General features: G+C 45.5%; 2 protein-coding genes across 2 annotated transcripts; both read left to right on the forward strand.

Annotated features, from left to right (window-relative positions):
* The first annotated feature begins 3,210 nt into the window (after positions 1 to 3,210).
* LOC138787428 (molybdopterin synthase sulfur carrier subunit-like) lies at positions 3,211 to 5,834 on the forward strand. Its single transcript, XM_069964727.1, has 3 exons — positions 3,211 to 3,370; positions 5,088 to 5,209; positions 5,708 to 5,834. Exons 1-3 carry the CDS (start codon positions 3,359 to 3,361, stop codon positions 5,832 to 5,834), a joined length of 261 nt encoding a protein of 86 aa, XP_069820828.1. The 5' UTR covers positions 3,211 to 3,358.
* A 2,272-nt stretch (positions 5,835 to 8,106) lies between these two features.
* On the forward strand, positions 8,107 to 12,628 carry LOC138787427 (molybdopterin synthase catalytic subunit-like). The gene is made up of 4 exons (XM_069964726.1): positions 8,107 to 8,227; positions 8,762 to 8,915; positions 10,603 to 10,726; positions 11,175 to 12,628. The coding sequence occupies exons 1-4, from the start codon at positions 8,107 to 8,109 to the stop codon at positions 11,235 to 11,237; spliced, it is 462 nt and encodes a 153-aa protein (XP_069820827.1). The 3' UTR covers positions 11,238 to 12,628.
* The last annotated feature ends 1,979 nt before the right edge of the window (positions 12,629 to 14,607 follow it).

A 14,607-nucleotide genomic window follows, 5' to 3' on the forward strand; every position in this document is an offset into this window, starting at 1 on the left:
CAAGGTGCAGTGGTCAGAGGCAAGGCGCGGTGGTCAGAGGCAAGGTGCGGTGGTCAGAGGCAAGGTGCGGTGGTCAGAGGCAAGGTGCGGTGGTCAGAGGCAACGTGCGGTGGTCAGTTGCAAAGTGCGGTGGTCAGTGGCGACGTGCGGTGGTCAGAGGCGACGTGCGGTGGTCAGAGGCAAGGTGCGGTGGTCAGAGGCAACCTGCCGTGGTTGCGTGCAATCTGGGGGGTTACATGTAATCTGGCATGATTACGGGCAACCTGGGGTGGTTATGCGCAACCTGAAGGGGTTACAGACAATCTAAAATTGTTACGGATAGACTGAAGTGTTTATAGGTAATCTGGGGTGGGTACATGTAATTTGGGGTGGTTACAGGCAATCTGGGGAGATTACGGACAATCTGGAGGGGGTCACTGGCAACTTGCGGTGGTTACGGGCAACGTGCGGTTGTTACGTGCAATCTGGGGTGGTTACGGGCAACCTGCGGTGGTTACGGGCAACGTGCGGTTGTTACGGACAACCTGGGGTGGTTACGGGCAACCTGCGGTGGTTACGGGTAATCTGGGGGGGTTAGGGGTAATTTGGGAGTAAACTGCAATTATTACTATAATAAAAAGTGTGTTTTATTTTTTTGTATGTTTTTCACTTTTACACATTTATTTTCACTGTATTACTATGATTACTGTGATTTCTATCACAGTAATCATAGTTCAGTGACAGAGACCAAATTAGTCTTTGTCACTTTAAATTTTCAGAGTTCAGAGGTGAGTATATGGGGTAGGGGAGGGTGACTGGGGGACGGGGGTGACTTGGGGGGGACACAGTATCACTTTTTATCCCCTGTCACCAATCATATATGGTGACAGGGGATAAAAAGTGCTGGGGAGCACATGGCACAAGCGATCAGCGGTATATAGTATATACCGCTGATAGCTTGTACCGGGACCGCACAGGGGGGTCCCCAAGCACTGCCCCATGCTCTGCGCTACCTCCGGTGGCGGAGAGCATGGGGTTTTCATTCATTTTACTGTTCGATCACTGTGAACAGACATTAGTCTGTTCACAGTGATGGCAGCGGCCATCTTGGATCTGATGGCCGCCGCGGGGAGGGGGGGGGGTAGTGATCGGGGCACTAGGGGGGCTGATCTGGGGTCTGATTTTACTTATTTCATCTCCCCCCCACCGTGGATTGACGGTGGGGGGAGATGAAATACAGCGGCGGCACCGGCCCATTAGTGACCGCCATTTCGGCGGTCACTAAGGGGTTAATGGGGGGTCAGCTGTGGGATCGCAGCTGATTCTCATTATCTCCGGTGCTTCAGTCAGATGAGAGCAGGATCGCTATCTCTGCAGCGATCCCGCTCTCATCATAAAGCCCCGTCAAAGCAGGAACGAATATATACATTCCTACTGCACAGGGCATGTGCAATAGGAACGTATATATACAGATTGCTGACGCGAAGGGGTTAAACATAGAAAGCTTAAAAAGAAAGAAAATAAGAAAAGAAAAGAAAATCGATCACAAGCAGCAGGAACACTTTAAGAAAGTCATCCATAATGTATTGACAATCAACATTTCAGCCTTATACACTATTTATCAAGCACCCCTTCTGAAGTATCTGAGTGTGACCCAGCGTAATAACTTGTTTTCTGCTATAAGGACTCAGGCTTCCTGTTAATCATGTATATATAATTGCTGTGGTAGATAATTATGAAATACAGACATAGCGTACAATGGGTGACATTGATGAGAATGATCACAAGAGCAGATTCCCCTCAGCAGGAAGTGGCGGTCAGCAATTGATTATCACTGGACGTGTAACACACATAGATGCAAAGTGTAAAAAACATCAATACTTGTAGGGGATCACATCAAAGCTCCAATTCTGAACACAAGAATAACATTTTTATTTTATTCCTCCAGTCCAGCTTTTTTTATGAATCACATAAGCAATAGTATTAAAGAAGCAGTTCAAGCAGTTTGTCTATCCTCTATTAGTACTTTTTTGAGGTCACTTGAAACTATACAACACTTCTAAAGAACTATACATGCTGATCTCCCACAAAGCATCCAGTGTACAATCCACCCAGGACCCTCCAACTACAACAGCTGCAAACACTACAACTCCCAGAATGTGCTGACAGTCTGCAGCCCTTAGGATACAATGGGAGTTGTAGTACACTGAACTGACGATGTTCAGATAACTGCTAGCACTGTAATAGGATTTATTGATGGACCTTCAGGGCTGATGGTTAGGACTAGAGATGGTCCGAACAGAGTTTGGTTCGGGTTCGTACGAACCTGAACCCTCGGTAATGATTCCCGCTGTCTGCCCGCTCCGTGGAGCGGCGGATCCAGCGGGAGGACCGCCTGGAAAACTGGGATACAGCCATAGCCATAGGCTGTATCCCAGTTTTCCCGGCGTTCCTCCCGCTGTATCCACCCGCTCCATGGAGGGGGCAGACAGCGGGAATCTGCTGCCGAGCGTTCCGATTCGGACCATCCGTAGTTAGGACCCACAGACTGAAGCCACCAGGGGCCTCCACCAGTTTGTCCTCTCACCAACTACAACTTCCAAGATACTCCGAGAGCTTCGTAAATGTAGGGTAGTCTGAGAGTTGTAGTTTGAATGAATAAACAAGGGAGTTGTGGACACAGCTATAGATGAATTCAGGATAGAGCCAAGCCAGCATGTTCTTCTTTGATGAGCCCAAGGAGATGGGGCAATTGTCATCTGCCTCATAGGGGTCTTTGCCTTCCTCTGGATCAACACAGTAGGTTTCCCTAGGTTGAACCTGATGGACTCTTGTCTTCTTTCAACCTTATTAACTATGTTACCCCAGTCCAACACTGCCTCTTAGCTCCATATAACACCTCTTCTCCTACATACAGTCCTGAGCAAACACCATTCCCCTCTCCCCAGCCAACATACGGTCCCATGTAAATTACTCAGTTCTCCAACACAGTCCCATGTAAACGTCACTCTCCTCAGCAATACCATTCCTCCCCTCCCTCCCTCCCTCCCTCCCTCCCTCCCTCCATGCTGTTCCCCGGCATACACACACATACACCACACATAAGCTTCTCCTCCCCTCACTGAGGTGATTCCCGCCTTCAGCAGTGTAATCCAGGAAACCCCGCCCATCACTGTGACGTCACACCCGTCCCTATCCCCAGCCCCAGCTACTCTCTCAGTGTGGGTGGAGCAGTGTGTGCACCAGTGGCAGCAGTGCTTACAGGCACACACTATGTTACCAATGAGCTGGGATCACACACTCTCACAGTAATTCTTCTGTGCTGGTCTTTTCCTGCTCTGCACTGCTGATAGGAAGCAGTCCTCTGTCCTTTGCCTTCATGACTTGTGAGGTGAGTGCAGGGTTTCTCTATTATGTTCAGCATTGCCAGTGGTCATTGTTGCCTCTAGCTGCAGCTCTGCTGGGTGTTGTAGTTACACAGCAGTCATATCCTGAGATGGTGGATGAGGTGAAGGCAAGAACATGATACATGTGATCCAAATACTTTACAGAATGTGTAAGCTGAGCTTCCTGCACCTGTGTACATGCACATGAAGGATTTCTCATCTAATATGGCTGCTAAACAGAAGGGTTCATGTCTCAATGTCACTGGGCTAGATTGTGATGGGAAAAGCTCATACGTATGAGTAACTTATGCAGTGATCCAGTATCATACAGTTATACACCATGTACACCAGTACGCTGAGCCCCCCCCCCCCTGGTAACCTGTGGCATGTATACTTACAGAAGATGATCGGTGTCCCGCGGCGTAGCTCCGGTCCTGTCCCCTGGTGCCGTACAAATCCGGCTCACGCTCACTTCCGCCGGCGCTGTGACTCCTCTTCTCGGCCTTGTAATTTGAATGCCGGAAGTCACGCGCTTCCATAGAGAATGCATGGAAGCGAGTGACTTCCCGCGTATAATGACAGAGCAGAGGACTGACAGCAGCCGGCGGAAGTGAGAGCGGATTTGAACGGCACGACGGGACCGGAGCTACGCCGCGGGACACCGATCATCTTCTGTAAGTATACATGCCACAGGTTACCGGAGGGGGGCCCAAAAAAAAAAAAGTGAACTGCTTCTTTAAAGGGGTTGTCCAGCGGAAAACTTTTTCTTTCAAATCAACTGGTGTCAGAAAGTTTTATAGATTTGTAATTTACTTCAATTAAAAAATCACAAGTCTTCCAGTACTTATTAGCTACTATATGTCATGCAGGAAATGTTTTATTTTCAGTCTGACACAGTGCTCTCTGCTGACATCTCTGGCTGAGACAGGAACTCTGTCTCTGTCTTTTCTATAAATCCCCATGGAAAACCTCTTCTGCTCTGGTAAGTTCCTGTCTCGGCCAGAGATGTTGGCAGAGAGCACTGTGTCAGACTGAAAATAAAACATTTCCTGTAGGACATACAGCAGCTGATAAGTATGGGAAGATTTGGGATTTCTTAATACAAGTTAATTACAAATCTATATAACTTTCTGACACCAGTTGATTTGAAAGAAAAAGATTTTCGCTGGACAACCCCTTTGATGGGTTCTCAAGAAAAAAAGTTTTTGTATCAAATGGTGTCCAACAATTTGTAAATAACTTCTATTTATAAAGTATTCCAGTACTTATCAGCTGCTGTATATCCTGCAAGAAGTTGTGTATTCTTTCCAGTCTGACACAGTGCTCTCCGCTGCCACCTCTTTCTATGTCAGGAACTGTCCAGAGAAGTTGTAAATCCCTATAAGAAAAACTCCACCCCTCTGGACATAGGTGGTAGCAGGTTTCAGTGTCAGACTGAAAAGAATACACCGCTTCCTACAGAGCATACAGCAGCTGATAAGTACTGGAGGGCTTGACAATTTTAAAAAGAAGTCATTTACAAATCTGTATAACTTTCTGACACCAGTTGATTTTAAAACAAAAACATTTTCTCCAGAGGACCCCAGAAAGTTATATAGATTTGTAAATTACTTCCAGTAAAGTACTGTATGTCCTGCTGGAAGTGGTGTATTCTTTTCAGTTTAACACAGTGCTCTCTGCTGCCACTTCCTGTGTAATTATTATTATTTATTTTTTTTGCAGGTGGTGGTGCTGTATTTTGCCAAGAGTTCTGAACTAGCAGGAGTACATTCCGAAAACATAATTCTGCCTCAAGAAATAACTTCCAAAGAACTGTGGGAGAAAATAGCAACTCTGCATCCAAAGTAATGAACTATATTTAAATATACAGTAGAAGTAAATCAATATCTATATCTTCTGTTGAGGGATAACATTAGAACAAAACCCACCCATTGTGGCATAGCTACCATGGAGGCAGACCACGCAATAGCTACAGGGCCCGTGCTGTGATCTGTCTCCATGGTAGCTACAGCTCACAGCACCCACTGGCGGGGCTCCTAGCTCCCTGGCGCACCAGTGACTTCACTTGTTCGCCGGGGATCAGGGAGAACGGAACACCAGAGCATCCTATTCATGAACATTTGCTAAACATATAGGTCTGTACCAATGCTTTCTAAAGTAGTGATATTAGGTCCCACTAGTCCATGTCTCTTTTAAAGGGAATCAGAACTATTTAAGGTGCAGAGCTGCAGACCCCAGCAGATTGGGGGAGATAAAAAAGATAGGATCTTTCTTTACTATATTATGAATGTTTCATAGTATTTTTAAAACCTCATTATAAAATGTATGATTTTTGCCCCTAGCCTTCATGCTATTAAGGATAACGTCATCCTTGCTGTGCGTCAGGAATATGTCACCATTGGCAATGATGTCATAACTCTCCATACTGGAGATGAGATTGCAGTGATCCCTCCTATCAGTGGTGGTTAATATCCATAAAATTGCAGGTATGGGTTGATTGATGGAAAACATGGTCTGGTCTTACATAAAATGTGCTTAAAGGGGTTGTCCGGCGATAAAAAATTATTCACAGAATAACACACATTACAAAGTTATACAACTTTGTAATGTATGTTATGTCTGTGAATGGCCCCCTTCCCCGTGTTTCCCCCCACCCACGCTAGACCCGGAAGTGTGGTGCATTATACTCACCGCATATCGTGTCGTCCACGGTCTCCGATCGTCAGCAGTGACGTCTTCTTCGGGAGCTTGGCGGATCTTCCCGAGTGCCGGCCACCCTCTGCAGCGTCATCCGAAGCTCAGCCGCGATTGGCTGAGCATAACTGTGCTCAGCCAATCGCGGCTGAGCGGCTGATGACGCGGCCACGTCATCAGCTGCTCAGCCGCGATTGGCTGAGCACAGTTATGCTCAGCCAATCGCGGCTGAGCTTCGGATGACGCTGCAGAGGGCGGCCGGCACTCGGGAAGATCCGTGGCCTCCCGAAGAAGACGTCACTGCTGACGATCGGAGACCGTGGTCGGCACGCGACAGGTAATGTATAGCGCACCACACTTCCGGGTACACGGGTGGGGGTGGTGGGACACGGGGAAGGGGGCCATTCACAGACATAACATACATTACAAAGTTGTATAACTTTGTAATGTGTGTTATTCTGTGAATAATTTTTTATCGCCGGACAACCCCTTTAAATCGACTCTGTACCCACAATCTGTTTATTCATTTAAAAGGCGTATCATTACAGCAGGTGATATACCAGTAAAAAAAACCAATGTGTACTGCCGGTTACAGCTGTTTCGCACTCTGTTAGCGCTTCTGGCAAGTCTGTAGAAGCGCTAGTAGAGCGCAAAACAGCTGTAACTGACAGTACACATTGTTTTTTCACTAGCGTTTCACATGCTGTAATGATACACCTTTTTAATGAATAAATAAACTATGGAACTACTATGAAGTGGTGAGTGCCGCAATCCTCTATATTATAGATGATTGTGAAGAGAAAGACTATATTTTATTAGCTGAGCACCCCACAAGATGTTTTACTTGCTCTATGTACTTGCAAATGTATACTTGTTGCATGCCAGCAAAGAGTAAGTCATCCTAAAAGGTACTCCCTGCCGGGGTCCTATCTTGTTAGTAGTACCTGCAATCTAGAGAATAAGGCAATTAGTAAGCTCAGCTCACCCAGTCCGTGCACGACCAGAATATGTAGAAATCACGAGTGGGGGTCAGCACGTCCACAATAAAAGCTTTGTCCTTATTTCTTATTCCATTTAAAAAATAGCAAATAGGCAGATACAAAAATAGAAAGTCCTCGTCTAACGCGTTTCTGGCTGTTAGCGGGTGGGTACAGCGGGAGGACCGCCTGGAAAACTGGGATACAGCCTATGACTATGGCTGTATCCCAGCTTTCCAGGCGGTCCTCCCGCTGTATCCCCCCTCTCCACGGAGCGGGCAGACAGCGGGAATCACTACCGAGAGTTCGGGTTTGTACGAACCCGAACCGAACTCTGTTCGGACCATCCCTAGGAGGGAGGACAGCCTGTTTCCTTTCTGACGGATAAGGCTTATTTTTTAACTGGTGAAAAAGTGGACCTGCATACTTATAGAATTCCTCTGGGATTCCATCTGGACCCGGTGATTTGCGCTTCTAAGGGAAGCTATAGCATCTAGGATTTTAGTCTCAGGAATTGTGTCATTCAGTAAAGCGGATGGCTTAAAAGTAAAGGCCTTATTACATGAAAAGATTATTGGCTGTCATGGCCGATAATCGCTTCATGTAATAGAAGACAACGATCACTTGACATGCACGATGTTGGCTGATCGTTGTCTTTCAACAGGCTGAGGATCTCCGTAATGACATTTGGGAGGCAGTGGTCCCTGGAAAGGTAAATTATCAATTTGCCACAAAAGAATGGAGACTGTTTTCACAAGAGCACCTTATGGTTGTCTGTAGTGATGTGGGCTTTGTACACCGCACCTTGTTTTTGGATCTAGTTCGTTTGCTTGTTCTTGGTTGCTGATGCAGATTCAAATTTTATTTTGTTATGTGTAAAACGTTAGATTTTCAGGAAAGTGTGTCAGCCCCTGCTATCCCATGCTGAATGATGATGGCATGTAGCTTATATCAATATGAAAAATAATTTTTATTGTGTATACATAAAGTGCATGTAGAGGACTACTAAATGGGTTGATTAGTAATCACAATTATCACTTTCAATCTTTTTTTTATACATTTTAGCTGCTATGGATGAAAATAATGAGGAACCTCAAGATTTTATTAAAATCTGCTCAGAAAAGCTCTCTACTGAAGAAGTCTCACAGCTGACGGTCTCCCCAAGCTGTGGTGCGGTGTCCATTTTTGTAGGTAGGTAGCTGGCAACAGATTTAAGGGAGGATCCATCATTCTGCCTGCTACACCCAGATGGCTTAAAAAAACACAATTTATTTTTGCACAGGCCTTAAATTTGTGCAAGAATTCAGTGACTTTGTGCTGTCTGCACTGCTTGCCCAAGGTGACAGGAAAGCTCCTGCACACAGACAGGGTGTGCTTGCGTTGTGCTTACATTCTAGTTATCATGATTTACATGCATGTGCAAATTGTATCTGAAATCTGAGCTTGCATATATTGCATTGACTGTACACAGGTATCTCAGATGGTACAGAATGTATTTTATATGTACACTTCTCTACATAAATCCAGTGGGCCCATATGCAGCTGTGCTTACAGAATAGAGGGATACAAAAACATGGCTGTATCCAGGCAGCCAACCTCTTCAGCCACCAGTAACCAAATGCTGCACACTTTGGTTTGGACAAACCCAGGCCTGCTCGAAGTTTTCTCATCTCTAGCTACCTGTCATTTTTATTGCTGACATTGAGGTTGTGTGTGTTTTTTTAGGGACTACGAGGAACAATTTTGAAGGGAAGAAAGTCGTCCACCTAGAGTATGAAGCATATGTGCCAATGGCAGAAATGGAAATTAAGAAAATAATAACTGATATCAGACACAAATGGCCATCAGTCAAGCATATGGCTGTGTATCATAGACTTGGGTATATTACAAGTTTTTTAAACTTTACATTCTTAAAGGGGTAATCTGGACAAAGGTAAAAAAAAAAAATAGAGAGCAGGGGATGGTGGGAACATAATAATGAAGTTATACTTCCCACAGCGCCATCAGTCTCTGTTAGCCTCTATTCTCCTGAATCTCCCAGGGTCCTGTGTCGTCACAACACTAAAGGAACTACCTGTTCAGCCAATCAGTAACTGCAAAGGTGTACCGACTCAGGCACTGATTGGCTGAGCGGGGCAGTGACATTACAGTAATGGAAGATACAGGAGACCGGCAGGGGATCGTGAGCGGTGGTGCTGCAGGGGCACTGGGTTATGTAAGTATCTCTTCATTGATATATTCCTACCATCCCATCTTTCCTTATATTTTCACCTTTGCTTGGAGTTCTCCTTTAAAAAGAATCTGTTCTTTTGACACAAGTTAATTTACAACGGAACCTACTCTTGTATCAGAAAAAAAATTACTATTTTATAAGGCTGGATTTACATCTGCATTGGAAGCTCCATTGAGTGTCTTCATCACAATTCATAGATTCAGAAATACTGCTCTGCTTTGTCTAGCAAAATGGAAGACACTTATTAAAGTCAATGAGTGGTCCATGGAGCATAATTCGTGTCTGGCATTTAAGGGATCCCCAACACCTCTTCACCCCCCCCCCCCCCCTGGTTCTGCACCAGTGACAAAGCAGAATAGCAGACAATACAGTACTAGGGTGAACCCAGACTAACATAGATAAAGAATATGATTTATGGCAGGGATAGGGAACCTCCAGCTGGTGCAAAACTGCAATTCCCATCACGCCTAGACAGCCGGGCTGAGCAGACATGATGGGAATTGCAGTTTTGCAACCACTGGAGGGCCGTAGGTTCCCCATCCCTAATTTCTTAGTAAAATAAGAAGAAAGGCTAAATTAGGCATCATATAAATAGTCTCAATTTTATTGGATCTGTTTCTTCATTATTAGAGTACATTCACACGTGGCATGTTTGATGCAATTTCTAGTGTGGTACATGTGAATGTAACCTTTAAAGAGTCACTGTCGTGAAATTTCTTTTGCAGAAATCAATAGTCCAGGCGATTTTAAGAAACTTTGTAATTGGGTTTATTAGGCAAATATGCCATTATCTGCATTTAAAAAGCCTTTCCCCAGGTCCCCCCTCCCTCCTTTCTGTCATCCACTGCAAAAAATCAGGAAATTATGACTTGTTGCATCAGACACAACCCAGTCTGTTCTATAGAGAGGGGAGGGGGGAGGAGGAAGGAGGGAGTTAGTCGGCAGCAGAGAGCTGAGAACAAAGGATTACACAAACACAGAGCTGGGTGACAGCTGTATTCAGAGGTCAGAGAGGTCAGTGCTGACTGTCCGAGGAAATAGAGGGTGATGTTGCTGTAGATTAACTCTTTGTTGTCCTGTTCTGGTGTTTTATTTCCCTCTCTCCATAGAACAATGAAGACAGGGGGAGAGCTTTAAACTGCTTTTTCATGATAAAAATGCATTTTTCGGCTAATAAACCCAACTACTAAAGTTTCTTAAAATCGGCTGGACTATTGATTTCTGCAAAAAAAAAAATTTCACGACAGTGACTCTTTAATGAAATCAATGAAATCATGTTTCTGTAAAAAAAAAAAAAAAAAGTATAAAAACTCAAATTTTTATTTTTTAAAAGCTTGGTCCCTGTAACAGAAGCAAGCGTTATTATTGCGATTTCTTCACCACACAGAGATGATTCCCTTGATGCTGTGAAGTACTGCATAAACACATTAAAGGCCACTGTACCTATATGGAAAAAGGTAATAGTAATAGAATGCAGTGTTACATTTATTTTATGTGAGAATTTATCAAATCGTAAATGATCAATGAGCAGCATTACCTTCTATGTGAGAAATCCCTTTAAATTTTAAGATGTTAAAGTGTACCTCCAGCAATGATTAAAAAATGACTAGGGTTCAGCACTGGGCGCGGTAGTCCTCAGCCGGATTGCGTGGCCATTGATTGTTTTATTCTCCTAGGCATGTATCCATGTATTCCAGGCAACCCTAGGGAATGTATTTATGTTTTCCAGGTATCGGAATTTAACGGCCAATCAGGTTTGGGTTAGGCCAAACTTACTGTAAGTTCGCTCATCTCTAGTTGTAAACTGTTAAGTTTAGTTGACCAGCGGTAGTGAAAAGAAACTTTTTTTTTTTTACATACTATTGATTCTGATTGGGGACTTTTTGTTGTTGTTTTTCATATAAGGAAGTGTATGAAGATGATCAGTCTTCCTGGAAAGAAAATAAAGAATGTTTTTGGAGAAAGTAATGTGGCACCTGAAGCAGATCTGAGAGACCTGGTTTTGATAAAATATTATGCAGTTTTTTAACCTCTTCATGATCAAAGGATGTCCAGGTCAAATTGAAGCAATGTTCCTCCTTGCCGTCTAAGAGCCATAATGCTTTTAATTTTTCTACTCACGGGGCTTGTTGGGGTGTCATTTTTTTGCGCCATCAGCTATACTTTTTTTATTGGAATCATATTGGTGTAAAATTTTGATCGAATTTTTTTATTTTTTTTTTATAACTTTTTTCTGATTTATATTAATAATAATAATAAAAACAATATTGTTATATTTTAATAGATTGAACAAATCCACATGCTACAATACCAAATTACCAAATATTAACCTTTATTGGGGGAGGTTTTTTCTTTTTTACACTTTATAAGTCCCTCTGGGGCAGTGATTTTCAACCTTTTTTGAGCCGCGGCACACTTTTTATACTTAAAAAATCCCAGGGCACACCACCAACCAAAATGGCACAAAATGACTTTAAAACAGTACATATTATACATATAGTTAATAATAATAATATAGATTCTAAATGTATTTATACTCACTCAGTGTGAAACCTGGGCCTGTTTTCTTCTCCCCCCTGTGCTTCTCTCCACCATACTTCTCCCCCCTACTTCTCTCCTGTGCTTCTCTCCATCATACTTCTCTCCTGTGCTTCTCTCCCCCATGCTTCTCCCCTGTGCTTCTCTCCACCATACTTCTCTCCTGTGTTTCTCTCGACCATACTTCTCCCCCCTGCTTCTCTCCCCCATGCTTCTCTCCTGTGCTTCTCTCCACCATACTTCTCCCCCCTGCTTCTCTCCTGTGCTTCTCTCCACCATACTTCTCCCCTGTGCTTCTCTCCACCATACTTCTCTCCTGTGCTTCTCTCCACCATACTTCTCCCCCCTGCTTCTCTCCTGTGCTTCTCTCCACCATGCTTCTCTCCTGTGCTTCTCTCCACCATACTTCTCCCCTGTGCTTCTCTCCCCCCTGCTTCTCTCCTGTGCTTCTCTCCCCCATGCTCTCCTGTGCTTCTCTCCCCCATGCTCTCCTGTGCTTCTCTCCACCATACTTCTCCCCTGTGCTTCTCTCCACCATACTTCTCCCCCCTGCTTCTCTCCTGTGCTTCTCTCCACCATACTTCTCCCCCTTGCTTCTCTCCTGTGCTTCTCCCCCATGCTTCTCTCCACCATACTTCTCTCCTGTGCTTCTCTCCCCCATACTTCTCTCCTGCGCTTCTCTCCACCATACTTCTCTCCACCATACTTCTCTCCTGCGCTTCTCTCCACCATACTTCTCTCCTGTGCTTCTCTCCATCATACTTCTCTCCTGTGCTTCTCTGCCCCATGCTTCTCTCCTGTGCTTCTCTGCCCCAATGCTTCTCTCCTGTGCTTCTCTCCCCCATGCTTCTCTCCACCATACTTCTCCCCCATGCTTCTTTCCTGTGCTTCTCTCCACCATGCTTCTCTCCTCTGCTTCTTTCCTCACCATGCTTCTCTCCTGTCCTTCTCTCCCCCCTGCTTCTCTCCACCAAACTTCTTCCCCCCCTGCTTCTTTCCGCTGTTTCTCTCCCCCATCCCCAGGTTTCTCTCCCCCCTTCCTCCTCACATCCTCCGAGATGGTCGCCGCTGCTGTCCGCCTCACCTACTGGCCGCCCGTAGGGCCCGGACGTGCTCCTCCAATCAGAGGAGACTGGGAGCGTGGTGCGCTGCGGCGGGGCGTAGCGCACACGTTGATTGGATGCGTGCATCACGGCCCGCCACAGCGCACCACGCAACCGCCCACATTATAATCCGCCACTGATCACTGCGCATTGCCGGGGAACAAAACACAGGGGCACCATAGTTTGGGGAACTTTCCCCGCGGCACACCTGACCATGTGTCGCGGCACACTGGTTGAAAATCACTGCTCTGGGGGACTTATATATGCAATCGTTACTCAGTGTATACTGCATACCATTGATCAGTATTGTTGGCTATCTGCACATGAGAAGATCACCGATCCGACATCCAAGTATTATTGCGGAGGTATTGATCAGTGAGTGACAAGTACTTGCCCTGTCACTAACTTCCTTAAATGCATTTGCTATAGATTGTGACATTTAAGGGGTAATAACAGGCAGCTGCGTGACCGCGGCTGCCTGTCATTATCTTTGGCTCCTGGGACACTAATGTGTGCGGGCCGATCACATTAAAGCAGCTCCGCACACATAAAAACCCTTCACAGCAAGAACATATATATACAAGTTCTAATGCATAGAGCATCGGCAATAGGAACATATATATACAAATTGCTGATGTGAAAGTTATTATATTATATATTTACCAAATCAGTTTATTATGTTTTTTTTTTAGATCTCGGCTTGCATTTATTTATTAGTAGCGTTGAGCAAACTTAAAGTGACACTCACCCCTTTTTGCATTTTGACTGCTCTCCACAGGTGTAAAGGGTAAATGTTACAGCTTTCATTACTTATTTTATATCACACCTCATGGTGCTTGTTCTGGTAAAAAGTCTTTTTTATCACCTGTGTATTGGTATATGTGGACGGGGCCTCGCGGCTTATGTGCCATATCGCTCCGTCCCTAGTGCCAGTTAGCCCCGCCCCCATCCGTGATGTCATTGCCGCATAGGCCCCACCCCCTCAGCAGCCATTGGAAGGGCCAGGCTAAAGCTCTAGGCCTATGCGGCGATGACGTCATGGATGGGGCAGGGCTAAGTGGCGCTAGGGGTGGAGCGATGTGGCACATAAGCTGCGAGGCCCCGCCCACATATACCAATCCACAGGTGATTAAAAGCGACTTTTTACCAGAACAAGCACCATGAGATGTGATATAAAATAAGTAATGAAAGCTGTAACATTTACCCTTTACACCTGTGGAGAGCAGTCAAAATGCAAATAGGGGGTGACAGTGTCACTTTAACCCCTTAACGACATCGGGCGTAAATTTACGCCCTGATGCCGGTAAGGGAGTTCAGAGCGGGGCCGCGCGGCGGCCCCGCTCTGAACCGCGCCGGTCCCGGGTGCCGCGTGTAGCCCGGGACCGTAGGTATTAGCGGGCACGGTCCGATCGCCGTGCCCGCTAATACAGTAATCGGATGCAGCTGTCAAAGTTGACAGCTGCATCCGATTACCGGACACAGCCTCATCCCTGGTGTCTAGTGGGGAGATCGCTCCTCCGGGATGTTATCCCGGAGGAGCGATCTCCGCAAATGAAGCCGGCCGGGGACCGCTCCAAGATGGCGCCGTCCCCGGCTCGGCACTCGTTTACTTCCGGCTGCAGCAGCCGGAAGTAAACGAGTGCCTATCTCATGGATCTCTGCAGCATATCTATGCTGCAGAGATCTCAATGAGAGAT

The sequence above is a fragment of the Dendropsophus ebraccatus genome, chromosome 3 (genome assembly GCF_027789765.1).
Source record: "Dendropsophus ebraccatus isolate aDenEbr1 chromosome 3, aDenEbr1.pat, whole genome shotgun sequence".
NCBI lineage: Eukaryota > Metazoa > Chordata > Amphibia > Anura > Hylidae > Dendropsophus > Dendropsophus ebraccatus.